The sequence below is a fragment of the Falco punctatus genome (genome assembly GCF_963210335.1).
Source record: "Falco punctatus genome assembly, chromosome: 12".
Taxonomy (NCBI): domain Eukaryota; kingdom Metazoa; phylum Chordata; class Aves; order Falconiformes; family Falconidae; genus Falco; species Falco punctatus.
This window is the reverse complement of record NC_137592.1, coordinates 2,418,462-2,445,870: the sequence shown is the minus strand read 5'-3', so window position 1 is coordinate 2,445,870 and position 27,409 is coordinate 2,418,462. Positions and strand designations below refer to the sequence as shown.

The window sequence follows — 27,409 nt, the reverse complement described above, 5'->3', positions numbered from 1 at the left end:
GTGTGGATATTTTTCTCGATGAACGTAGTTCTTTCTAAAGTAATTGGAAAAGGTAACTAAAAGGTCTGTCTTGTTTGCTTTTTCTGTCTTTGCATTTTTCTTCGGTACGAAGTGTACTGATTTGAAGGGAAAAAATACGTGAGATCCTGTCATTGGGGCTCAGACGCTATGCTGTTAGCAGGAGTTGGCTGCAATTGGCAATTCAGCAGTTTCAGATGGTAAGGAGTGTAGGGCAGGACCCCAGGAGTGGTTGCGAGACGGGGTCCTGTGTGTACTTTCAGAGAGGTGAAGATATGCATTAAGGCTGGGTTTAACATTAAGCAGTCTTGGGGTTTGCCGCACGTGCGCAGGACTCCCACTGTGCTTGCGGTTTGGGTCACGTGAACTTTGTCACATGGTGGAAGATTAAATCCCGCGCACCGTACTCGTAAAAGTAATTTGCATTGAGTACCCGTGTGAGAGTAAAGCAAGAAGGATGCAGCTGTAGGACAGAAGGAGGTTTTACTGCCCTCGTGATGTAGCACTAAGACAAAACAACTGAAGACCCTTCAAAGCGCTTTGTGGTATTACTCTTCTGTTAACTCCCGGTGCCGGTTGTATTCGTAATACAACCCGTGTGTTAATGTGTGTGTAGTGTCAGGTAGGAGAGTGCAGTGCCTTTTAATCTGTAGTAGGAACAAAACCTGATTTAGGTTGTCCGTTGTACTGAGTAACTGGTTTAGGAGAGGTTTAAGGATGTGGTGAATAGAGGTGGGATTTTGAAAATAGGTACCAATGTAGGTACAATTTCTTTAAAGCGAATCATGAAGTAATTGATTATCATAGGAGAAAATAATCTTTTTAGACTCTTCTGGAATATAACTTTTCTTTTTCCCTTTAGCCCCCTCGTCGTATCAGAACTCCTCTGGGTGCCAGAGCCAGTGAAGCGTGACTGTGAGGTTAAAAAAGCAGCAGTCTAATTGAGAAGGGAAGCAACAGGGCTGCATGAAGGAGATGGAAAATGTAGGTGAGGAGAGGAGGTGGGTAAGAGAGTAAGCAATGGAAGTACGTCAGTACTGAATGGTCTGGGAAAAGTAGGTTTGTGCAGTCTGTAACACGAGAACAAGAGAGCACCTCGCACATCTGAACGGTGGCAAATCCAGGACTTGTGAAGTGCTGCACTTCCCTTGCTGTCTGTTAACACGCTGCGGACCTCATCGCTGCGGAAGTGTTTAGGAAAAACTGGGAAGGTGTGACAGCCACTTCACCATGGGTAATACAAGTATCTGGAGCCAGACAGTTAATGACAACGCATTTTGGAATACGTGTAAAATTTTGTACTCCGGGAATTAAAGTAATCTTTGATTTCTGGGGTTAGGACGAACCCATCGTGGTGGAATACATTTTCCAACCTGTTTTCAGCGTGCTTCTCAGCTGCTTTTGAAGTTGCCGGTGTTGACTGCTGTCACGATACTCAGCCCGAGGACTGGTTTCGCTTAATTATTGAAAAATCTGTGTTTGCAGTGTTTAGGTGTACTACTAAGAGTTTGACCGGGGTATCTCACGAAACAAGGAGTGGCCTCAAAGAAAGCATAAAGAAGTTTATTATAAAAACAGCGGATTAATTACTTGGGGCTGATCCCACTAACAAGTGACTTGTGGTTGTTGATGTGAAAAAAGCTTTTATAATTCACAGTCTTTTGAAGTCCTAGGTCTTGCTTTATGGTGGTAAGGGCTGACTTTTTCAGCTGGTGGCCTGCAGTATTGTATTTTCTATCCTTTATGCATAAAACCTGAAAGCTGCTTTTGCTAAATAACTTTAAACAAGATCTATATGATCTCAGAAAGTTGCTGGAGAACATTCAACGGTTGGACATCACCTCAGAACTTTTTAGACTAGCGAGATTTCTGCATGCGTTTTCTGGTAAGTCCCAGAGCCAGTCTGCCGTCACAGTAAGGCTTCAGCAAGCTGGGGAGGGCGAGATGCAAAAACTGGACAGACAACAGTCAAGAATGGTCAGCGCCTGATGGTTTCGCGGGGGTTTGTGGTATGTATCGGTCAGGTACGTAATTTGTTACTTGTTAGGAAAACACTGAAGGTTATTCCCCTTGTAATCTCCATCACCCTTCTGCCTGCAGCACTGGGAATGAAAAGTAAAGGGACTCCTGAACTGCGATCTCTTCGCCTTCCTGCACGAGGTAGTGAAGCAGGGCTATGGAGAGCAGCACGAGGCGCTCGCGGTGGAAACAAGGAGAAGGCAGGGGGGATAGTGTCTTAAAATAATAGAATAGACTTGCAGGGATTAAGGTGGAGTCCTGCGGGTGTTCTCTAGGTTTGTCTTCTATCTGTTTTGAATTATTTATTTTTCTGATTTTTATTTTTTTTTTAAGTATTTAAGAGGAGTGTATTTGCACCGATGCCACGGGTGGGTGGAGGATTACATAAGTGGTTCTTCCACTCAGCGCTGGTAAGCAATTCTGCTCGAGCTGCACGTAGCAGGAAAAAAGGCCCCGGCTCTCTCTTTCACCACGTAGCTGGCTGACAGGCTGACAGCAGTTTAGAGAACAGGAAAATAATTCTTTTTCCACAACAGTGCATGACTCCTTGTGCTAACTGCGGAGAGGTGGCTTTGCACAGGGTGCAAAGAGAGCTCTCCCTAAATGCAGATGGTAGAGGAGGGCAAGTCCTGCTCTCCTCCTCCTAATTCGTGCTGGTGGAAAACTGGAGAGTCAGCACCATGGGACAAAGGATGAAGAGGCAGTTCAAAGCGCCTCTGGGGTTTGTGAGCCCTGATTCTACCCTGCAGTGCAATTGATGCAGGTTTCTTTGGCGATAACCAAAGAGGTATTCAAATCAACCTCGAGCACTGCGCTTCATGGATACGCCACGCGCGGTATCCTTAAGTTCAGTCAGTACTGGCAAATTGACTTAAAGCTGTCATTTGTTATGTGCGATTAAATGCTGACAACGGGGTGTTGTCAATTCCTGCTGAAAATGGGGTTATGTTTAATATCAGGGAAACGCTTCCGTTCATTGCAAGAGCTGTCCCTGAGCCTTGGTCGCCAGAGCCAAACGTGCTGTGTGCTGCAGGGTGGGGCTGGGGAGGGTGAAAATCACATACTGCTCCAGCTGGGCCTTCTCCTTTCCAAAAGACACAGCTTTGCCATACAAAGCTGTTTTGTGGGTATCTCCCTATGGTAGCCTCATGTTTCCCCTTCTGGCACCAGAAAGGTTGGTGCTACTCTTTATTTTGTCACAGCAGAGCTAATTCCTTCTCAGAGGCTGCATTTCAAAGGTGCTGTCCCCTATGTCGTGCAGTGACATTCTGCGTTCCTGGGTCTGAGCTGCTGCTGGTAAGTCGTTTGGGTTTGCTCATCTTATGAGCAAGTCCAGATTGTGCTATGCTAAATGATTTGTTCTCACCTGGCATTTATTTTCCATCACAGTCTGTTGATTTTCCTTGAATGTGAAAATCAGATCAGCCGATTTATTTTTTTTTCCTTTTCAAATACAATAAATTTAATTATTAAGAGGCAGTAGGTGATGACGAGGGCTCTGCAGAGGTAGCACTGAATTCACTCGAAATGGGTCAGGGCGACTGCGTCAAGTGAAACTTTCCTAAACATAAATAATAATATACAGAACTTTCTTGCTTATTCTTCAGAGATTTTACGATAACAGCACTTCAATAAAGCTCACACCAATTATTTAATGGTGGAGACCAACACGGTCGGCTGGCTCTTTTTTGATGGTTTGGTTGTGTATGTTAAATCTGTGATTATAAGAGATCTTTGAGTCTGAGCTTTTCCACTGGTTGTTTAAAGCAAGTCATGGAGCAGTGTGGATTTGCAATTGCATCTCAGATGGCTACGTAAAGTAAATCTGTAATCTTTTCTCGCTAAACCACAGAAAGAAGCTGTTACCCGTGTACTGCCATGGTTTGTGTTTTTCTTACGTGTACGCTATGTGTGTCCCGTCTTAAGCCGTACTAGAACTGAGAATTGGAACTAGAGCTTTACCTTTGAACAGCACTGCTTTGCAGTGCAGCAATCTCAAGAAGACAGTTAGGACACGTGGTGTGACTCGAGCTGTTCTTCCCTTCAGGTGACACCCACAGCATTTTAAGAAACGCTGTGAATAGCTGAAGAGCATGAAGCGCCCAGGAAGAAAAGGATGTTTATCAGTGCTGGGGGCTCAGCTCTTTGGATAATGGATTCTTTTACCAGACAGAATAACGCGCGTGTTACGAACCCGCTGGTAACCTCTCCTGGGACTGATCTGAGAGAAACCCCCACTGCAACACAGCGAAGGCAGGAGGTAAACACAGGAATGCTTTTATTTGACCTCGGGCTTTCCCGGCACAACATTTACATGTTCTTGTGTTTCATTCCATCTCATACATATCCTGGGCGGATCCGTTTTCTGCTCTCACGAGTTGGTCGTTGGTTGTTTTTAAGACAGCTGTTAGCTGATGCCAGAACATTTTCTGTTTGTGTTCCTCAGGGCTCCACTTCAGATAGGTTTTCCTCTTCAGCAGTTTCCTGAGTTTGCTGAACTTCTGCGGCACGCTGTTGGGCGGGAGGTCGTCCAGCACGATCATGATGAGGGAGTCCTGATTTTCATTCAGGACCCGGTGTTCAGCAAAATACAGCTCATACTGACACCAGCAGCTGTTTACAAAACTGGGAGAGAGAACAAAAAGGACTTTATGGCTGTTCTCTATGCAGTAAAAAATGTTACCGAGTACAGGATGCCCCGGCTTGAAATCCCTCTCGTGGTAACATATCTTGAATCCGTCAGCTTCCAGTTTACCCAGCAGATTCTCTTTGGTCCAGTTTGCGTCGTGTTCACTGTATGAAATGAAGGCGTCAAAGGGCTTGTTTTCTGGCCTCTTCTCGTACTGCTTCCTTTTCGCCATGCACCAGTACCAGCCCATTCTCAGGTACCAAAGCCCATCGAACCGCCAGCATAAGCCTGTTACCACCAAAACGACCAGGGTGGCAACGCAGGCGGTAACGGCCATCTGGATGCCCAGGGAGCAGCGCAGAAGCGTGAGGTTACTGCTCTCCACTGACGAGCCCCTCCTGTCTGGTGGAAAGCTGCACCTGAGATGCCCTCTGCCATTTATCTGCAAATGGGGCTTGTGGAGGTAGACGTTCACGAACCAGTACAAGTCACAGTTACAAAAAAAATGCTTACCTTGAACAGTCAGCACACTCAGGCTCGTTAACTGGCCAAAAGTGCCCTCCACTATGGTAGTAATGGCATTGTCACTGATGTCTAACTCGATCAGAGAAGCTGGGAGAGAGCCACGCTGTAGAAAGGAGATCTTATTCCCTGATAAATTAAAATATTTCAGCGTTGAAAGAGATTTCCCAAAGTGATCAGGCAATTCTGAGATGAGGTTGTGACTACTGTCCAGGTTAGTGAGCGCGGAAAGGTGGCTGGCAGGTTCCAGCCTGGCGATGAGGTTTCCAGAAACATTAAGATACGTGAGTTTCTCCAGGGCGTCACTTAATGATAATGTGTTCAACTTATTTTTACTAATATCACATTTTGTTAAAGTCGGTGGGAAATACTCTGGATGCATATCCGTAATTTTATTATTTTGAATGTTAAGTATTGTTAAGTTGGAGACGGATTTAAAACTAGGGGGTATTATTTTAATATCGCTGTTGCTTACGTCGAGGTGCTGCAGGGAGGTGGGTAAGTCAGGAAGCACAGAAATCCTGTTGCTGCTGAGATCCAAAAATAGTAATTCTTCCATTGTGCTGGCAAACCACTCTGGCAGTTCTACAATGGAGCAGTTGGACATTTTCAGGTGTTTCGCTTTCTTCGGGAGGCTTTCAATGGGTGTGCCAGCCTGGTTTCTGACAAAGGAAATGGCATTAATATGTACGGTTCCGGGGCAGGGCTGTGGAACTGCATTGGTGATCGCTGGATGCACAGTATATATGAAGTGATTTCCTTGAACATACATGTTTTCTAAGTGAGGCATTTTTTTAGCAAAATTCTGGGGTATTTGACTTATGTTGGTGAAGGACAAATCAATTATCTTGATGGTTGGAGGGAGGCACAGCGTATCCAGGCTGTTTATGGGATTGTTGCTAAAATTTAAAAACAAAAGCTTGCTGAATGGGAAGCTGCAGATCGCCTCAACGTCTAGAATGTTAATTGTTAATTTGTTGTAACTCACATCAATGGACCGCACGTTTTTCATGGGCAGAAACAGCATGAACAGTGACAGAAGGTCCATTTGCAGCTCACTGTGACTAATGTCAAGCTCCAAAATACGGTCCAGCTGAGCTTGGCAGAGATCTGGATCCAGTATTAGCATCAGCTCTTCCTCAGAGAGCTTGCTGTGTGACAGATCCAGTGTCCCATTTATTGGCTCTCCGCAGAAACCAGGCCTTACCGTGGCCGTTGGAGAGACTGTAACATTTTTCTCTGCTCTTTGGAGAAGGTTCCCTGCGCTTCGCCTGAGCCTCAGGTTACCGTTTGGCAGGACGGGTGGGCCTCCCGGCGCCGGCGGCCCCCCGGCAGATGCAGGAGGCTGCAGAGCAGCCTCTGAGGGTTTGTCAGAGTTTGTGTAAAGCTGCAAAGACCCTGAGGCTTTGCTGGTGGGTAGGAGCTTCAGGTGGGGTGGAAGACGCGATACAAGTCTCTGATCGTTAAATGATAAATCCACAGAAACAAGGCTGAGCAGGCCCTCAAACGCACCAGGTTCAATGTCCTTAATCTGATTGTAGGAAAGGTCTAAAACTTCCAGCATGTCAAAACCTTCCAAGTCTCTCTTGGTTATTTTTTCAATTACATTATGTGAGAAATTGAGAGCTTTTGCCGCTTTTGGAGCTTGTGCTTCTGATACAGAAGAGAGGTTTAAATAGGAGTAGTTATAAACCGGGAAGGCATAGGCTGTAGGTGTTCTCAGGGTTAGGAATCCATTTGCTCCACTCAGTAAGAAAGAGGTGAAGTAGAAATGAAGGCTTCCAATAACAATCCTCATCCTGGAGAAAAAAAAAAAAAAAAGTCAAATCCATCATTATAATGTGTTCTGTGTTAGTGAATGCCCTTTAAAAAAAAAGAAACCCTAGTTTGCTTGCAAATACAGAAATTGTTTCATTAGTCATATCTACAAATCCCTTTTTATCTACATTAAAAAAATACACCTTGCTTAATTATTATTTTTAAGAGGCAGTGCTGAAAGATGGTGTCAGGTAACAATTTGAAGGAGAGTGTTATTCATTTCAGCTCGTTGCAGGTACAGCCCGAATGATTCTTTTTTTTTATTATTATTTATTTTTATTCACCCCTAACCCCGTCAGGTAGCGAGCAGCTTTTGCAATAGTATCTTTCCGTTACATAATCTGAAATGCACTTTGTAACCACAGCCTGGGACTCAGGCTTTGCATTCTCACCCCGGTGCAGCGCGGCCGGGCAGGTCTGACCCATCCAAAACCTGCTCAGCCACTGAAGTCGCATATTCGAGAGTGACCCTGCCACGTGCAACTGTGTGGCCGCGCGTCTTCTTGTGATCCGTCCTCTTGGTGGTTTGCTCTCTGCCAAGAATTTGCCAGTGACCATTTATTTAGCCTTACCCGTCGGAGTAAAGAGGAGAGGAGGTTTGCTCTGAAGTAGGGCACCAGAGGCTTGCACGAGGCAGCCTGCACCAGGAGAGGTCACTGCTCGCGCATCCCGCATCAGCCGAGACTCCCCGTTGCCTGTAGCGTCACTGCCCGGCTCTGCTCCTGCGCCGCGCTGGGTCTCTGGGATCCTGACACCGCTGCTCCACGTCTTGTATTTATTACCTGAAAATTCCGGCGCAGACCTTCAGGTGAGGAGCCTGCTGTTACCTAGTCCCCGCTGCTGCCCGCCGGACTGGGACCATCGAGTTTAAGTGAAGGGACCTCGGCAACTCCCCAGCTCTGTCCCCTGGCCCTTCCGCTGCCAGCAGGACCCCAGCAGGCCACCCCCCGTGTCCCTCGCTCGCGCCTCACACCCAGCCGGAATAACCGGGAGCTGGTGCACCACAGGGGTGAGCAGCCCCTCGGGGTGCTGAAAGCGTTGCAGATTTAAAGCTGGAAGGCAGCTAAGAGCTCGCTTACGCTCCCGGTGAGCCTCCCCGTCCCTCTTACCCTGCTCTTCCCCACTCTCCTCCTCAGCACTGCTGTCCCACCGGTTCCTCCTGCTGCCACCTTTTATAGCACCAGGAGCGGGGTGGGCTGGGGCACCCCACGACCTGCCCGGCCCCGCCGGAACACGCCGCGGTTATCCTACCCGTGGTGGTTATCCTACCGGCGTGCTGCGCTGGCGTTACTCCAGCGTTCATTTCATCCCGCCCCGCTGCCCTTTGCGGAGCTGCTGGAGGGGGCTTGTGCCAGAGATGCTTTTCCCCGGTGAAACCCGTAAAGTTTTCCCTCGTTGTACCAGCACCAGGAGCTGCTGAGCCTGTTACCGAGGGGAGAGTCGAAGATGGAAGTTGCTTGTTTTAACGCCGAGACGCTGTGAATGGTGGTGTCCCACGGTACCCGCTGCTTCGCTCCTGCCCAAACGTCGCAGGGAAGCTCTGGAGGCGCCAGGCGTGACCACAGGGTTATAAAACATTTTTTTTTTTTTTTTCCTCCTGTAACGTGATGTCTTGCCGGGTGTTTCCTAAGGTGGGGAGGGTTTTATGTTGGGCTCCCTTATGTGTGAATACGAGGTCTCACGTGCTGCAAGTGCTCCTGCAGTGAGCGATCGTACCTTTTGTGTGCTTTGAACTACGCGGGGGGAAATAACAGGAGATTTTCTCAGTGTTCGTAGTGCTGCCTGGGAAGATGGGCTCTTTGCAGCTGGTTCGATTCAGGATGCCAGCAGAAGGGGAGTCAGCAGATTGCACAAGGTGTAGAGCTCTGCTATCCACTCTGCTTTTTCCACTATTGATTTTTATTCCCTGCCCCGTCCCCCCCTCAACTCTTTTGTAACTGCCAGTGACTGGAAACTCTTGCAGTAGCCCAGAGGCTCTGCTGTCCTGTCCTGGGGGGCTGGAAAACCCCAAGGTTGTTTGTGCTCCCTTCCTAGTCTGACCAGACACTGTCCTGCCACAGCAGGTTCTGGGAATTGCCCTGAAGTCATCAGTTTTTCAGACAGATCCTGACTTGTTTAGTGGAAGAGACAGGAAATTAAAAGCATTTTGGACATATCCGGAAAGATTCTCGCTCCTGCTTTCAGCTCGGGGTGAGTCCCTGTAGGCAGCCGTCTCTCCCCGAGTATTCCATCCTTCACTAAATACAGCTGTGCTGCTCCTCGGCCTCGGTTCCTGCTCTGGGGAGACAGCGCAGCAGTGTTCTAGCACAGGGCCTGTCAAACCACATCTCCTCGGCTGGCTCTCAGGGGAAATAGCAGCTGGAAGAGATAAAGTGAAAAAAAAGCATTTTTCAGTACAAAAATGGTTAGTCTACCAACACGCTGTGCTGGCATTATTCTAACATTTGTTTTATTCAATGTGCGTTCTGCGTATGCCTGTATTTTTCTTGAAGGCAACCTCTTACTCTGGGAATTGTGGAGGAGAAGCGGCACATGAGAGAGGCGTGTGTGAGCAAGTAGGAAGGCACAGGCAGATTTCATTCTGAAACAGATCCCCTTCCACTTGCTCACTGCCTCTCTGCAGGGCATGTGGGTTTGTGCTGGAAGTGCAATTTAAGGGAGCAGAACCGAACCCGTGCAAGACCTGCTCAGCTCCAGGGGGGGTGAGCACCGGCCCTCAGAGGAGCTTCTCTTACCCAGGTGGGCTCAGATTTGGGTGCTGGATGAAAACTGCAAGTCACATCCATTTCGCTATACAAATCAGGTGTTTATGAACAGGAAATGCACTTGTCTGCCTCTGCGCAGGCAGAGGGAATAATCCTCCACATTGCTTTACCACTTGAGAAAATCTTTCTGAGCCTGATGGTCTTATTTCACCCCTTCAGCTACATGAGGCTTCCCAGGGCCTGCCTGGCCTCGCGTGCTGAGCCACTGACTCCTCTCAGCCAGGCCTATCAGCTGTGCAGGCGTCTTACATAAGTATTCCCTCTACTTTTTGATCCAGTCTTGCAGCTAATTAATAATCTGTGATTTAAGTGACAATTAAAAATGAGCTCTAGAATGAATCCCCTTTTTCTGAAGTCAAACAGCTGCAATATTTGAGCAGTGCCTTTGAGTGGAAATGCAAGGACAGACATAGCCATAACGACGTGACCCAAATGGTGATGGCCCTTTGTGGCGCTGGGGCAGCAGTGCCGCTCTTGCACGGGTTTGGGCTGTGTCGGAGGGGCCCATGGGGGAGTTTTCCCGTGCAGGCAGGTCGGGGGGGTTGTTAAATGCTTGTGACGTCTTTGCTCTTTCTGTGTGGATAAATCCTGTCCTTGGGGACATAAACCAGCTCATTCTTCGAACTCTTCTCAGAGAAGGAAGTACCTTGCAGAAGTTGCGCATTTCACCTTCCCGCACCTACTTTTCTTTGATGAAATTCCCTTTGACTAATTGCAGATGATATCAGTACCATCGCTGCAGATTTGCTGTCTGCCATCCGCATTATTTTCCACGTTGCTGATTCTTAAATGAGCATGGGAGCAGCTGTACCTCTTAGGCTGAGGAGCAAACCCACGGTAGTATCTCAGGTGTAAATCTTAAGCAGACCAGCGCAGAAACCTGCTGCCTTCCTGTTCTGCTTTGTGCTTTCCGCATACCAGGGCCTTGGTTTTCCCCAGTTTTGGTACTGATGGGTTCCTGCCCCTCAGGGCTTGTCTGGGAGAGGGCTGAAGCAGCAAGTTGTACGTTGCTTTTAGATTCAAATGTGTTAGAACATAAAATTATATTGCAGTTAGTTCTTTCCAGCAGCGTCAACTCATGGTCTGTCATGCCCTGTGGGTTTTTCGCACGCATCTTCCCTGCTCCCCTCACCCACACCTCGGTGCTTCTTTCCCAAGTCAACTGTTGGTCAGGGAGGGATGGGAGAGGGTGGAAGAGAAAAACATGTTCTTCGTCTCTGTGTGGAGCTGTATGCTCACGCAGGGTGGGAACATCCTAGAGCATCTTGCTTCCTGTGCAAGGGGAAGTAGAGGCTGAGGAATGTGGAGAACCATGTATGGATTTCGTGGGTTTGGCAACAGTGTGGTTTGCTCACAGTGTGGCACAGTTGGCATTAGCAGCGCATCAAGGTGCTGTGGCTGCTTAGTCAAAGAGGTTGTGCTGCCCCGTGTCACTGCGGACTTCCTTCCTGCGTGGGGAAGTGGAAACCTTTACACTCTGCGTAGTAACTATTATTTTCCTCTGATATAATGCCCACAACTGAGGGGTGTGTGTGGGCGCGTTTAGTGATCTCCCTTCCCTTCAACATGAGGGAGCTCGGCACCGTCCCGACCCATGCCACCCGTCCACGTTCTGCAGCAGGGCTCCCGGTGCCCGAGAGCTAGTCCCAGCGTGAGCACTGCAGCCGTACCACCCTCCCTCGGGGCAGCCTCCATTAAAAATAAAAACTTAGCACAATGGATTCCACCTACTGCCAGCACCTTAATGAGGCGATTCAGCCAGCCCGTTGCAAAGACGGCTTAGGGAGGCGAAGGCTCCACAGGTTTGTTATTTTTTTCTGATCAGATGTTGCCTTGGGATGCGCCTTCGCTGCGCAGCCCTGAGCGACACCCCTGGCAGCGCAGGACTGGGATTAAGGCAGCGAAGGGCTGCCAGTGCCGCTGGAGGAGCTGCCGCTGAAGCGCTCTTTGGCAGCAGGGCAGGTAGCGAGGTGCGGAGCCCTTTCCCAAAGCTTTGCAGCTTATGCAACAAGTTGCTCAAATTTTGGGCAGTGTGGGGTCCAGCTTCATACCACCTAGATGCTTAGTGAGGAGATTGTTCCAGCTGACTGTTCTGGCAAGCACAAGAACTTTAAGGGAAACCGAAGTTAAAGATCCAAACTCCAGAGAACAATGCTCCTAATGTCTTCTCTTTTCTAAAAGCTACTGGCTAAATACAGGATCAAACCTTAAGCAACTTTTTTGCTCATTTATCTCATGCTTCAACAGGAAGACTGGGGGGGGAAAACCTGGATAGAAGCCTCTTCCCCCTTTTTGCTTCCTCCGCCACATCACAAAGCCATATCAGAGGTAAGAACATGATCAGGAACAATGACTTTGAATTTAAATGCTGTATCATCCTGCTGCTGCTGTTCTGGTTTTCTGCCATAGGAGACAGTAAAATGGGTTCTATTGCGACAGTCTAGCAGCCTAACTTGGTTATTTTGGGTAACATTCAACTAGTCATATGCCAAATGGTTGGCGGATTTCCGTCTGACAGCAGTTAAGAAATTTTCTATTTGCACAATAGCTTTAGCGAAGAGGAACCATAGCGGGCTTGCACAAGCGGCCGTCACGCTGAGCGTGTGTCCTTTGGAGCAACGCAGCCAGAAAACAAGCGAGCGGTGTCGCACCTGGTAACAGCGCCGAAATGGCTTGCTGCCAGCCCCACGGTATTCCCAGGGAAGAAAATAGTCGAGGGTGTGCTGGCTACAAACCACTGGTTTGCAAACTTTTCTTCTTAGCTATTTAGAAACTACCATTTTAGAAATACAATGGAGCTCTACAAGGGTCTCATCTTTCTTGGGAAACTGTGACAAGGCTGATCAAATATAAAGGGTTCAAATAACCCCCCTTCTTAACGTGACAAATGTACGTTGCCAGCAGACTAAAACTTTACATGCCTGCACCAAAAATCTTAACTAGTTGTGAGGTGGGCGAGCTACCGGAAAATGGACCTCCAGCCAGATCCTGGCTGTTAAGAGGCCTCTGGGATTACCCAGTCCTTGTCACCAACAAGGGAACCACTCAGGTGCACGTGCCTGAATCCAGCCAAGTGGGAGCTTAGAGGTCTAACTCATATTGACAACTCTGCCACCAAAAATGCTGGCTGTTTATCACTAGTATCATACCTTAGCATCCTTAGAAGCAAAACAGCAAGTCTGACTGACGTCAATGTTTAGCAAAATAAATATATTAAGATAAACCCTACAGCATTAATAGAAAAAAAAAAAAAAAAAAAAAGGTCCTGGGAAGCAGCCCAGGCTGGGAGAAGAAATAACAGTTGAAGGGGTAAGGGTAAGGTAAGGTACCAGGAGAGAACAGTTCCAAGCAACCAAACTGAGGTACCATTTGTGCCAGGACAAAGCGAGGAATGGCAGCAGGACAATTATTAGCAGTGTGGCGGCTGCTGAAGGCTCCTGAGCACAAAGTGTTGGTTTCACTTCTTCAGTTGGCAGGTGAGCTCCTCACTCAAAGTTGGACCTTGTTTATTTTGCCTTTTTGAAGTTGGTAATTTCTGTCTTAACAATGATGACGATGACTGTAGAATGTGTCATACACAAGTCGAACAGGAAGTGCAAGACAAGATTTTAATCATTAAAAGTTTATCAATAACCTCTTATATACACATAGTTATACACAAAGTGGTTCACGAGTCCCTCGTCTTACAGAATTCTGCTGGTGAGGTTGGTTGGCTGAGAGCTGCTTTCTGTCATCTCACAGACGGCTGTTAATGTGGAAAATGCCGGCGGGGTAGCTGACAGGTATGGCTTGCTTCGTGGGCTTCCTGGTCTTTAGCTGGGCACTGAGAGGAGCCCGTACTCGTCTGCTGTATCCAAAATTTTACAGATGACTGGAGACTCCACCTTGAATGTAAGAGATCAAAACGTTAATGTCTGTCCAGTCATCAATACACTTTTACAAGAGATTGCAACAGAGATGGTGAGATGAAAGACGGGGATTGCAAGAGGCACAGTACTCCAGCCATGCTTTGTACAGTTTAGTAAGGGCTTTTTACTTTTGGGTGTGACCTCTGTAGCATATTTACAGTGTAACGAGCGTAACTTTCTCCAAGCAAAAGCAACGGAACACAAAGCAGTGTGTGTTCAGCAGCTACATCTATGTGCTGCAGCGCGCCACAGGACTGTTTGTGAAGAGGCGCTGAAGGAAGGGGCTATTTTAAACGTGCGCCTGGAGACATCTATGAGCTAGCACCTGAGCTGCGGGAGTTCAAGCATGTCTACATACCCCGAGGATGTACTGGCAAGAATGAGGCTCTAACATGTATATGGTCACAGCATGAGGGGAATCAGATTCTTTACATCTGAAAACAGAAGAGAAATTCTGTAGCATTCAGCATGTATTAAGTACAAAACTAAAACGTATTTCCCTAGTATCTATAGTGGTTTTACTAAGCTAACAGCCATTGCTTCCTGAGCTTTATGAAGACAACAGAGTTTTTCCCTCTGACACAGGAAGCGGAGACGCAAAACATCAGTTTACTAAAAAAGTTAACTTACTTCAATTTCACAGTCACCTGCCTTGGCTTGTCTGTTAAGTCACAAACATCTCCGTTTCCATAGAAATGAGACACCATCCTGCCACAAAAGATTGGAATGGAAAAGTTTGGAAATACTAAACACAATTCTGAAGCATGCAGCTACCCCCTATGATACTGTATCTCATCATTCTTCACATATTTAACTCCAATATACAAACACATGCTGTATTTTCAGTTATTGCAGAAGTAAACAGTTGTTCAGTATCGGAAGATTTTTCTTTGTATCATATCCAAAGTGCTGAATTACCTTTTCTGATGTTGTGTGTTGATTAGGGAGAATATAAAAATATCTGTACACACTGCCCTTGTGGATCTATTCATAATCTGCACATTCCTGCACTGCGCAAGTGGGCCCTGGCATTTATTCTTCTCTATCACAGGTATGAGACCAGTTCAGGAAGAGCCAGCCAGAGCCGCGATCATGGTGGCACCAACCGTACCTAACTGTCTGCGTGCCATCTTCTCGGAGATAGTAGGTTCTAGCAGCATTCTTCCTGGACCACTCAATGTGTTCCTCCTTGTTCCACGTACCCACCACCACAGAAGTCTTGCCACTTTCCTTATCCTAAAAAAAAAAAAAAAAAGCTGGTAATTACACCTTGTATTACATGATTAGTAGTAAGGATATGTTAATGACATATAATTACACCTTGTATTATATGATTAGTAGTAAGGATATGTTAATGACATATAGAATGTCATTTCTAGAGCAAGTCTGCTGCTGTCAACATAACATGTTCTTGCATTTGGGACAAACTAGGACTAATCTTGCATTAGGGTCAAGGGTCAAAGTTGATGGTCTTTACAACCAGCCACCCAGGCTGCGTGAGCTGGTAAGAGTGTTTCAACAACCAGATGAGCCTTCTCACAAAAGCATCCACGTTTTTTAGCTTTGATTATCACTCTGCTCTACCTGACATGGCACCTACCTCCCCCTGCATAAGCTGAGGCAGCACACAGAGGACTTCTTTTCTGAAATCCCACTTCTTAAACCCAAGATGTTATCAGCCAAGGAAAGGATGCTTCTTTTTTCAAACTGTAGACAGATTCCGTAACTCTTCCCCCCCACAGCCATCTAGTGGCAGAATATAAAACTATTTAAACATACCTCATGATACTGATGAACATATTTGCCATAGCAGAATTCGTACTTCCACCAACCAACACCCTAGGGAGAGTTATAATCTCAGCATTAAAACAAAACCAGCCCCCCCAAACCACAACATCCATTTCCCTCCAGACCCTAAACCACTAGCTAGTTTAGCTGTAAAGCCCCATGGGTATTAATTAGGTATGTTAATTCAAGGTTTGCACTGAGAGAAAACGTCTTACTAGACTGACATAAGCAAGGGATCGAATAAATAAGTTTAAGCAGGGACTCTTGGAAAAGACATGTAGGACTAAATTTCTTAAACTACTTGTAGGCCCCCTTATTTGTCTTTTAAAGAAATACTTTTCCCTTTCAAGGACAGGGAAAATTTCAGATGCCTTTTCCTCTGCTGGCTGTCCTCTTGATAAGTTTTATCAGACTTTTTTTTTTTTCCTTTTCATTAACAAAATTGGCACTGAATGATTCTCACCATCTACTTCATTTCACTGCTCTAAATCGAATTTCAAAGAAAGGCTGATGATATCTTTCTGGCACAGACCCTGGTATATAAGCCCTCCCTGTATCAATGCAGGGAAAGGCAATTATTAGGGGTATAAGAATGCAACTGTCAAGATTCATGGAGAAACTAAACAAATACATAAGCCAGTATGTGCGATTAAGGAGTAGCTATTTTATTATACATCACTTTATTTCTCACCCCATGGAAGCAGTAGGAACCACTAAGAAATTCCTTTATAAGTTGGTCATCGGTCAGTTTGGAGATGTGGGTTGTTCCCACAGTTAATAGTTGATGGCTTCCAACAGCAACAGGCTTATGAATGGAAGAAAATTTCTCTTCTTTTGTTGAATGCATTTCTTCCTGAAATTAAAGTATACACAAATATACCCGCTGAGATTTTATAAGCCCCTTGCAAAGTCTTACAAAGTACATGAAGTTACTTAGTATTAGGAGAAGTAGGCTGCAGTATGAAAGCATAGTCATTGCTTTCACTGCCTTCAGCACAACTGAAAAAAAGATCAGAAGTAAAAATCTTAACATGTTTGTAAACTGTAGGCTACAAAGGCAACAAAAATTTTAAATTAGCAGCCCAGACATATTTGCTTTGTTTTCTTTCCAAACAAGGCAAGTTATAGATGATTTCAACAAGCTTAAAGCTCATTTGAAAGACTGACACAGTCTTATAAAGTTGGGTAAAAGAACTTACTCCATGGAACTGAAAGTTGCACATGTTCCAACACTGAAAATAAGTATTTTTCTATTTGAAGTTAAACAAATCCTACCTCCTTAACCCTTCTAAAAGGCATCTTCATCATTTCTTGCTGTTTCTCCAGCTGCTCCAGATTATGGGGTTTAAGTGGCGATCCTGGCAGAGACTGGCAAAAGATGTCATTCACTGGGGAAGCCCTGAACCTGGCCAAACAAGTCAGCAACACATCACTTACTGTGCTTTGTAAGTAAAGACATACTTTTTTTTTTTCCCCATCACTGTAAATTTCCGACTGAGCCGTGCTGAGGTACATATTTTTCTTCTCTTTTGCTCGCACCATCTCAGCCATAGCTACACTTTCTTACAACTGATGTAAATACGCTTTTTGCCCAGCATAGTCTCGCTCCTAACGCTGCCAGGCAACTGGCAACAGTCTAACCCCTCTTTGTCAAAGTTGCGTATTAACAGGCAAACTGCATTGTACGTGTACCATGAGCGCAGTGTCATGGCTCCGCAGAGCTCTCAGAAGCTAGGAAACGACAAAGGTGAAACTTGATAGAATCACAGAATCGTTTACTTCTGATAGATGTAGTTCCTATATAATTCAAATAGCATGTTCTTTCTTATATTACCTGACATGTATGGCTTTTCATACTGCATATATACCCATTATTCCTTTACCTCTCTCTTCATGAGCTATGTCTGCAAAAAGCAGCTTATTACAGGAAAGGCAAAGCGAAAAGATGAAGCAGAGCTAACACAGCTTTCCCCTCAGTCTACACAGATCAAGGCCTCATTAAAACACCAAATATCCCTTAACAGAAATAGTAAAGTAACATCAAAATGAAAATCATACTGATAAATGACATGTTTGTTCAGCCTTCACTGCTCGTCTCATTGAAGAGGCCCTCTTTAGACAAAGCTTATTTACAAAATAAATGTGCAGATACCACTTCAGAGGCCAAGTGGCTTTTTGCAACGTCCTCCTAGGAACTCTGTAATACAGCAGTAGTTGTGTAATAATCACCGCTGTAGTTAAAACAGTCTGAAAATGTTTCCTAAATAGTAACCACACTCTAGATTAAATAAGCCCGGTACCAAAGAAGCCTAGTTTTATCTGAATTTTATTTGAACATGAGGACTAATAGTTACAGTACACTTATATTGCTTTGTACTGCCTTCCTCCCCATCCCCAGTTCCCACCAATTTCAAAAAAGTCAAATTGTACCCAAGTAAAAATGACAACTAGAACTACTGGATATACTTTTGGTAACTTAATGCAAGTGCATTATTGGGTAAGAAAATGGGTGTAGAGGAAAAGCACGGTGGTGGCAGTACTGCCCAGTGCTGTCTCAGGAACACATGGCAGGAAAATGCACTTAACATGAGGTTTGTTTGTTGTTACCTCCACTGACAGAAAGCAGCATTTCCAGCCTGCTATCTCCACCCATCTTTATTTATATTTATATATTTATAAGATGACGTAAGTGGAAGAATAAAGATCTTGTGTGTTTATTTTAAGTATCTCCTGGCCAGGAAGCCTTCCATTCCTTCCATTTGGAAGGAGGTAGCAGCTCAAGATTTTATTGTTATCAACGACAGGACAATTTGCCTGTGCACTTTCTATTTTTCTACTCATCCAGTAAACAGATAATAGTGCAACAGGTTAAGTGCAACAGACAACACAGTATGACCAAACCCATCTACATCAGAAAATTTATAATTGATAATAAATATTTAATGATAGTCTAAATTATTTACTCTAACTGGCAAGCGTTTCTAAAATGCACGACTGAGGATTTTGTCCTTTAGACTTTGTTGCCTGTTTCAGAACACTGATTAAACATTCGCTTGTTCCGACATCTGCGTACATGGGAAATTCAGAACTCCTGTCCGTTATTTCCCCCTTCATTTGCATATCATATTCCCTTTGCAATTCTGTTTACGCCCCTTGAAAGGTCAAAAATCTATACTGTTGAGACTAAGGGTATTCCTTCGATGCACGGTACAATTCAGGGAAGGGGGGTGCGGGGAAGAACCCTAAACTTGATTTTTGGAAAATAATGCTGCAATTATGAATTCTTCGTATGAAAACGACTTATAGAGCTGAAGGTTAAGGCAATGAGGCAGGACAGAGACAGACAGGAGCTCCTTAAGTTGGGAGTACCACTAAAACATTATGGTTACGGCTGAAGACCATACTTCTGTTGTCTGAAACGAGGGAAGTTGAAGTCCATGCACACATGTAACACACATACACACAATCCACAGTCTGTGAATACCATGAAGATGATTCCCCCAAGACACTCAAATCATAAACTAAAAGGAGACAGGGTGTTCTTAATCTGCCTGCAGCCTTACTGCCCTAGTTTGTGTTTCTGCAGAAGGACAGGCCTAGAAACTTACCTGTCAAAAATAAAGTTATACTTCCCATCTGCTTCTCATCTGGGAGCAATCACCAGAGACTTACAAAACGCAAACACTATGCAACTTGACAGCAAAACTTAAGACCTGGCAAAACTGCACTTGCCAAAGTATGTACAAAGCATCACAGCTCTGTACCAGAAACCACAGCTGGATATATGACTTAAGGAAACACACACATGCATGGAAATTGATGAAAATTTGAAGTGATGTTAGCCAAAATTGGAGTGCCGTACCTATATTTAGGATGGTTGCATAACAGAGGTGTCAGTATAACCACTTCGTATTCACAGGTTGTAACTTCTGCTACTGAAAGAATCTCATGCTTAGCTTCTGGATGACAGATGTACATCACTGTACTCGATCTGGGTAGGTTTTGTCTCAAGCTACAAGGTGTGCCATTTCCCATTTCTACAGGATAGTATGGGGTCATCTGCCCTTCTATATTTTTTGTAGGTATCTAGGTGAAAGAAAGTAGAAGTTAAGAATCACAGCAAAGCTCCTTTGACTCTTCTGAAACAAAAAATATTATTACACTGTGCAGTCAGCGTTACTGGATTGAAACCAGCCCCTGTGTAGTTACTTGGTGTCTCTGCAATATCTGAACGTGACTGGTTTATTACCTCCAGCACAGCCCCGCAAAAACGCACCAAGCTATGCGAGCTCCAACTGCAAAAGCAGCTGGTTCCTCTGCACAGGCTGCCTGATGTTCTGGTTCTAAGAAGGCTTGCCAGCTGAGTGCAATGTTTTGGAAGAGCACCAAGCCAGCTGCGTTCACCCTGCAGTCTAGGAAATGGGGAGATGTGAGTAGCTCCACCAGGCTCAGCTCAGCTCTGGCCAGGCATGGTGCTTTCACTTCTTGGAGAATCTAAAAATGCCCCTACAAAGTCATCCCAATACCTGCATTACACCTCTCAGCACACCCAGCTGGGGTTGTTCCTTACCCAGAGCATCCCACACCACCTGTTGTTGTGGCTAACAAAGTTAATGATATATAGGAAGTAAATCCCACTTTTGTACACACTTTAAGTAAGCTTACTTCAGACTTGTTCCTTTGTACTTCCTTTGTACTTCATCCAGCTTCCACTTAAGATCTTAACTGATTCCCCAAACCGGCCGAAGTCCCTCGCCTGGCTCCTATCTCGGAGGCTGCTAAAGTTCCTGGATACCAGAAGTTCTGTTTGTGCAAAAGCCACACTGAACCCACAAACTAGACCTTCTTTTACCCATATTGCTTGAGCTAGCAAACGTTTTCAGCGTACAACAGATCAGGCCCTGCACCAAAAGGCGGCGGTGCCTTCTGTGGTTGGGATGCTAACCTGGGGACGCGAGACCCTCCTATCTCTCACCTGCTTTGGTTTTCAAACTATGTTACCCTGTCACAGGCCACTGACTCTCTCCTCCCTAAAAACTTCTATCATGAATGAGGCAATGAGACATTCATGAGTTTAAACAATTAACATGCCACAGCTTAATTGCTCAGGTGCTGCTTGGCTTCCAGTCACTTATCCACTCTATACTTCAATATTAAAAGGTGGGAAATTCAGATATATTCTGGCTGCGTACAGAAGAGCTGACCAAAAGGGTTGCAGCGTCTTCTCTTTCTATCTTTCTGAATTAAACTACTGATTTTGCCTTAAAAACTGAAAAATTATACCTATGCATTTCACTGTTCAAGAAATCTAAATGGAGACACCTGTTTGCACACAACAGAAAGGCACCCCAGTAGGACTGAAGATAAATCTCTAGTCACAGCAGGTTTTGGTTACTTTAGGCACCACCTAGCTGTGTTATGTATTCTTTCCCTTTCCTGACTGGAGATTCCACACAAATTGCAAGTCTAAATTCTTTATGGACTGAAACCAAGACAGTGCATGTACCTCATAAATACTGACCAAAAAAAAAAAAAAATCTGTAAGATTCAATCTTCTCTGAAAATACAAAGGAAAAGTTACACTACAAAGCACCTAGTTTTCTTTAATTTCCAAGAGCTATAACTGCCACTGCCATTAGAACAGGCCAACTTCTGACTTCCCTCTGCTCCCCCATCTACCTCCAACAAGCTTATCAGGCATGTGTATCTTCTGAGATCCACTGCAGAACCACCACTCGGTGCTATTTAAATCATCATTACAAAGAACATGTACACCAAAAAATTAACTTCAGAATTAAAATGAAGGATAACTGGAAATAAGGTAGGCGCATGCCTGTCCACAGGTCACATTTCTAAGGATAGCTGTTGCACCAAACTACTCATTCTGTGTGCTTAGAGACTGCATGGTCTGAAAAATTGCTAATTCCAACTCCAGCATGCTTCAGGTACTTTCATTGTTTTGCTATAAAGTTAGTAACTAAGAATTGAGTTCTGGGGTCTAAACAAATGGAAAAGTTCTCTAATTGAAAAGGGAAGCACAGAGTTGATGGTCAATCCCATACAAGTCAGCCAAGAAATTTTTTAGGGATTTTGTGCTGTAGGATTTTGTTAAGCATTTCTCCCTATCCAAAACACACGGAAGTGTCATTAAGGGAATTGGGATTTCTAATGTAGCTAGAAAAATAACTGTTGCCAGACCATAATATGACTTTGTGGTTATATTTATTCTCTTCATAGAAAAGGAGTGTGTAATTCACCTCATTTAAGTTTAAGATTAGCGTAACTTTAATGTAAATAAGTAGAAGGGCAAGACTTTCAACTAGCTAGTCTAAATAAGCTTTCTGAGCTGGGACGGATCATCAAAAGTGCAAACAGTGCAGCTCGGGAACAGAGCTTCTGGTTTTGACACTCATTTTGGTAGGCAACTAGTTACCTCATCTCATCATACATAAACTACCTCCACTACTGACGGCAAAAGTCAAAATAGATGTTTTTTACTTGCCTCTTTTGCACTCTCTTTAGGATTTTCCTTCTCTTCTTGATCTAGGGAATAATTAAGAATGAGGTAAGTATATAAAGTCTGTGAACTTGAAATAAAATGAAATTATATACAGCAAAGTTCGTATGTTTTGTGTACTCGCTAGTACTTGTGTATACACCACACTTCAATTTCATGAACCTGCAGGTGCAAAAGAGGAAAAAAAGGTAATAAACAGTGATTTGGGGTCCAGAGGAAACAGAACAAAATGAGAGCCTTAAAGCAATTTTGAGTCTGTAGGACAGGCCAAATCCAGCCCCAGCAGCACAGGAAGGCCGGTCAGGGCAGCAGGACACGTCACTCCTGTTCTTTGAGGGGTAGCTGACTACGCTTTTCAAAGTGAGCAAATTACAGGCTGGGACAGTAAACAGGCAAGTACTGCAGCCCACCCACTAGCCAGCCTCAGAGGGTACACTCATAGGAAGAGGTGAGGCCAGACCACATGCCATACTAACGATCATGAGAGCAAACATGGTTACAGGGCAAGGGTGGCAAGCTGTCACAGGTGAGAGCTATCTGTGGCCTTCCGAACTGCTTCAGGAGATAGTCTGGACTCCATTCAGAATTAGGTGAGCAAAAGGCCATTCGGCTTCGCCATCACCCGTTCAGCTGCTCCAAGTTTACTGTATGACGCTTGTGGATTCAGCTCACAGTGCTTTGAAAAACATCTGTTAATTTTTAAGAGAAGTAGTGTGAATTGCTGTATAGGAAGCACAGACAGAATACAGTCTGCCACCTAAGCAGAAAGGACAGAGGGACAACATCCCAAAATACTCGGATATGACGACTTGAAGTATCATCACATGTAACTTCCACATCTAGCCCCACAAAAGAATTGGTTAACTCAAACTAAACATTTTGTTTTCTGTCCAGCAGCATCTAGGGAGAACAAGGCATTTCTGCACAGAATTAATGACAGCACAAACAAGCACTGTAACTCACTAAGAAAGAAATGCCAAACAATGCAGTTTCTGAAGCTGTGTCTCTTTTCAGGACTAAGATACCTAACTGAAGGCTGCAGGCAGGAATTCAAAGGAATGGGATTAATAACGCTAAATCCCCTCCAAGACTGAGGTGTTCAAGTTAATCGCTGTTAGGAAGGGAAAAAACAGTTGTGCCCACCTTTTACATACTAGCCTAGAATTAAAAAACACACAAAACGCCCCAACCTAGATGATGGGTTCTTAATATTGTTTCTATCAGCTCTGATGAATGAACACTTATAGTCTGTGGATTTTCAAGAGTTCTTTGGACTAATATACTACTGAAGAGCTCAGCCAGGAAAGCAGATATTGGCAGGTGCGACCACAGAACTTCCAGCATCTACTATAATTTACAGGCAAAAAAAGCAAGCGCTCAGAAAATTAGCTATTCTAAACTACAGTTTGAGTTTGGGGCTCAGCTACCTAATTTCCACCAAAGTCCCACTTCAGGCACTTCAGTATTGCTCAAGATCTGCGCCAGGATCCCTAAAAAAAAAAGACTCTCAAACAGTTCCAGGGATCACATCTACCTGCAAAAGGAAGTGTTCGGCTTTGCAGACTATGTTTTATTTCAGAAGAGCAGAGCCCAAGATGTCCTGTGCACTCTGCCCTCTGCTCACAGGTTGAAAGACATTTCTCCTCACCCAAAAAGAGTGGCAACAGGCTGTATTATCAAAGTATGGCCTGTCATATATTGGTTCCATTTCTTGTATTACATTATTTTATTTCCCCGACACTAATTATTGCAGATTAGTGAATCTGATCAATTCAACAGCATGGCAAAACTGACAGGATGGATGCAAATGCGAGTTGCTAAAAGGAATTAATTAAAACTGATATATTTTGTAGAAAATGAGTAAATTCTGTTCTATTACACTGGGAATCAGTTTTCTACAGTGTATTTCTCAGAAAGTAATAACTGAAAACCAAACAATTAATTAGCATCAGCAATAAAATAATCTAAGACAAACCTGGTTCTGACAATGGGTTCTTTATCATCATATTCCCCAGATAGTATTCCTGGATGTTTATTTTCTACAATTAAAAGAAGTTAAAACAAATTTCAGTTACCATTTTCCATAGTTTTTCAAGTGTACAGGAATTCACGTCTTCTGGAGGAGTTAAGCATGAACACGCCAGTGGAAAAGGGGGTTCAGACTACTAAACTGTAAGAAGCCTACCTGTCCCGTTTCCTTCTCCTCATGATATTGACGGATGTGTTTTCCATGGCAGACCTCGTAAGTCCAGTAAGATTCAATCTTAAAAACCAAACCAAAAATTTTTTTTAAGAAAAAAATCTGTTTAGCTACATTACTCCCATCCATACACCCCTCCCAAAAAACAGAAATCCCCCAAAATGTTGGCTTTTGCAGCAATGAAACGCAGCCCACGCAGGTGGACTGGGGCACAAAACAATAGCATAGTGCATGGTCTCTGTGTTCCCTAAGCATTTTGATGACATTCCAAATCAATACACCAGGCAAGGTTTCCTTAACTTTCACACAGATAAAACAAAGGAAAAAAATTAAATAAAACATAAAGACTAAATCTGCCCCCAAACCACTGGGGCTAAATAGCAGCGACTCAGCACAGACTGGTTTTGGCAACTGTCAAAGATAAGGGCCGTTTACCAGTTGTGCCTGACCCACTCTTCCTTCCTCAAGGACTCGTGTGGGATGTTGCATAGGTATAATATCTGGCCACTGTCGCTGCCTCTGGTTCTCAGTACCAGCTTGTTTGGTATTAAGCTTGTAACGTAAGAGATGAGTCTGAACCAGGAAAACAGTTGATGAAAAACTGGAAAACTTTCAGACTGTCTAAACACACATTTGCTTTGGTCTTCTAACACTTTCTGAGAAATGCTCTTCATTAGACTGTCATAAATTATGGCTTGACTCCTGAAGTAAATATTTTAAATCCACATTTTTAAACTGCTACTACAGCAACCCAGTTTATTTAATCCCAGTATCTTCAATTACACAGAATTTTATCGACAATACTAAGGATATAGTCATAAAGCTGTAGAGACCTTACTCTGGATTGAACTGGTACCTGAAAGTCTGAGACTCATTTATCCAAACAGTTTACTACACTAAACCTAAAAATGAACTACACTGTAAACTTATGGTTAGCATTTAAGTTATCAACACAGAAGTAACATACTCTATACGAACAGCTACTTTGCTTAAATAGAGGTTCCAGCAATTCTCCTGGAGTAGGACCTTTATAGTCCTTTTCTTCTTCCTAGAACAGAAGGATATTTCATTACATTAACATTAACAGCAGTTTGCTTAGATAATATCCATTTGCAATAGTAAAAAACAAAATAAAAATTTTATCACAAAACCTCATTAATTTGTGCCCTGAAGGAGCTGTGTAGTGATTAGAAAAAGATAATTTAGTAAGAAGGGGCAAATAAAAGTCACAAATAAAGCAGTCAAAACAAAAGTTTTGTGGTTTGAAAAAATACACACGTGGGAAAAGAGTAGGAGCTCTCAACTTGCTCATGTCTAGAATGGCAGCTTGGGGTGTGAAGAAGAACACAGCATCAACAATCTTTTAATTTGTTAGTCAATGCTGATGCCATACTGATGCAGTATACTTGGAACATCACACAGCTTTTATGTAACTTTAAAAAAATTAATCAAAAAAGCATAAAGCAATACTGTGGAAGATTATTTCTGCGTGTTTTTTTTGCTCTACAGTTGTGCATGCTATTGAAGAGATTTCCAAAGTTCTTCAGTACTAAAAATTTCTCACCTAGACTGAAGCACTCCATACTGTCAGTCAGTTAAAGGATGAGGGCTGTGTCAAAACAGAGGCCCCTACCACAGCAGTACAGCTTGTCTGTGCAAGCTTTCACAGTATGAAAAAAATGAACCATTGGAGTAACAAACTATCAATGATAAACCTCACCAAAGGCCTCCTCAATCCACCTTCCCTTGTACAAACAGCTGTCTTTATATAGGAGTTTTTATCACTATTTAAGCCCCAAATTGTGCATTCAGATTTGCAACTGAGGAAGCAAAGACGGAGAATAAAAATTACTGGTGGTAGAAGCACCATTAGGATAGCGTTTTCAGATACGGTGATCACGATAGCAGTGTTGACAACTCTTAACAGTTGTTTACTGGCCTAGAATCTGACCATGTTACTTAAAATACAAGAATTTCGCACTCAGCGATAGACCTAGCAATGAACAGAACATTATTGCAATTGCTTGTTGCCAAATAAGACCATTCAGACTGGCCCCACTTAGTGCAGAGCTGGTATGCAATACAAAGTGAAGGCATGTACCATAAACTGTGAAACTGTGAAGCAGTCTGTAGGTAATTTTCTTTTTACAAGGGAAAAAAACCCTCTTCATGAAGCATTCTGTGGATCATTTTCTCTTTAGGGGAAAAAACCCCCTCTCTTTACTTTGGAGAGGAAGAAAATAATAAATAAAGAAGTGAAAAACACTGTAAAGGTTTGTCTATGGTTTATAATTACAAAAAAGACTTGACCAAACTCACCTCATTGCCACTTGCTATCAGTGGAAGTATACATTTATATTTTTCTTTGTCCACAGTGGTCATTATAATGTAGTTATCCTCTTTGTACAGGACACCAGTTGTAGGCTAAGGAAGCAAGCAACCTAGGCATGAGTCAGGTGGGGGTTTAATGCTACGTGTCACAGACATTCCCAAATCCGGGAGCGGTGGGGTTACCCGCGGAGCGGTGGGGTTACCCGCGGGCAGGCGGCTCCCGTACCACAGAACCCGCGCTCCCGCTCCCAGTGCCCTGCCCCCCCGCCCGCGCCGCGCTCCCCCCGCACACGCTCCCCGCTCTTATGACAGACTTTTATTAAAAAATCACCCCCATAACCACCACATTTTGCTGCCGCAGCCCCTCGCAGGCCTCCGGGCTGGATCTCCCTGGGATCCCCCTAGCTGCCAGCCCCGGGCCGGGGCCTGGCGCTCCCCCTCGGGCCCAGCCCCGGGGCGATGTTACGAACACCCCAACACCCGTTTTTCTGGCGGGGCGGAGGGGGCTTCAGAAACAACCGCCCGGGTGCCCGGTCTGACCGGGCGGCCCCTCACGGCGGGAGACGCCCGAGGAGCGAGCCCAGAGCCCCCCCACGCCCCGCGCCCCCGCGGTACCCACCAGGCTGAACTCGGCGCCGGGCCAGTTCACCCTGAAGGGGATGTCGTCGCTGAGCTGAGGGAGCGCTCGGCCGCCCTCCGCCACCGCCACGGCCGCCAGGAAGGCACAGAGCAGCGCCCGCGGGGTGGGCGCCCGGTGCCGGCAGCCCCTCATGCCGGCCGGCGGCCCGGGGCGGGAGGGCTGTGGGGCAGCGCCGGGCAGCAGCAGCCAGCGCCGCCGCCACGTCTGCTTCCGGCGGGGCGCGCCGCCGCCATCAACATCCGGGGCGGCGGGAG

At 44.8% G+C, this 27,409-nt stretch overlaps 2 protein-coding genes across 7 annotated transcripts; both read right to left on the bottom strand.

The window, feature by feature from the left end:
* Nucleotides 1–67: 67 nt before the first annotated feature.
* On the bottom strand, nucleotides 68–13,223 carry LOC308072051 (uncharacterized protein). 4 transcript variants are annotated; one of them, XM_080408366.1, is made up of 2 exons: nucleotides 7,579–13,223; nucleotides 68–6,987 (listed from the first exon to the last, which is right to left on the bottom strand). In XM_080408366.1, the coding sequence occupies exon 2, from the start codon at nucleotides 6,984–6,986 to the stop codon at nucleotides 4,365–4,367; it is 2,622 nt and encodes an 873-aa protein (XP_080264492.1). In that variant the 5' UTR covers nucleotide 6,987; nucleotides 7,579–13,223; the 3' UTR covers nucleotides 68–4,364. The 4 variants fall into 4 exon arrangements, with proteins under 4 accessions (XP_080264492.1, XP_080264491.1, XP_080264494.1 ...); XM_080408365.1 differs by having other exon boundaries at nucleotides 8,116–13,223; XM_080408368.1 differs by having other exon boundaries at nucleotides 68–7,788; nucleotides 8,408–13,223.
* Nucleotides 13,224–13,365: 142 nt separating this feature from the next.
* Nucleotides 13,366–27,382, bottom strand: ERLEC1 (endoplasmic reticulum lectin 1). 3 transcript variants are annotated; one of them, XM_080408376.1, is made up of 14 exons: nucleotides 27,135–27,381; nucleotides 26,504–26,608; nucleotides 25,152–25,232; nucleotides 24,170–24,247; nucleotides 23,960–24,023; nucleotides 21,970–22,010; nucleotides 19,330–19,553; nucleotides 16,743–16,872; nucleotides 16,159–16,320; nucleotides 15,459–15,518; nucleotides 14,791–14,915; nucleotides 14,310–14,387; nucleotides 14,038–14,113; nucleotides 13,366–13,655 (listed from the first exon to the last, which is right to left on the bottom strand). In XM_080408376.1, exons 1-14 carry the CDS (start codon nucleotides 27,285–27,287, stop codon nucleotides 13,584–13,586), a joined length of 1,449 nt encoding a protein of 482 aa, XP_080264502.1. In that variant the 5' UTR covers nucleotides 27,288–27,381; the 3' UTR covers nucleotides 13,366–13,583. The 3 variants fall into 3 exon arrangements, with proteins under 3 accessions (XP_080264502.1, XP_080264503.1, XP_080264504.1); XM_080408377.1 differs by lacking the exon at nucleotides 25,152–25,232; XM_080408378.1 differs by lacking the exons at nucleotides 19,330–19,553; nucleotides 23,960–24,023 and having other exon boundaries at nucleotides 27,135–27,382.
* Between the last annotated feature and the right edge of the window lie 27 nt (nucleotides 27,383–27,409).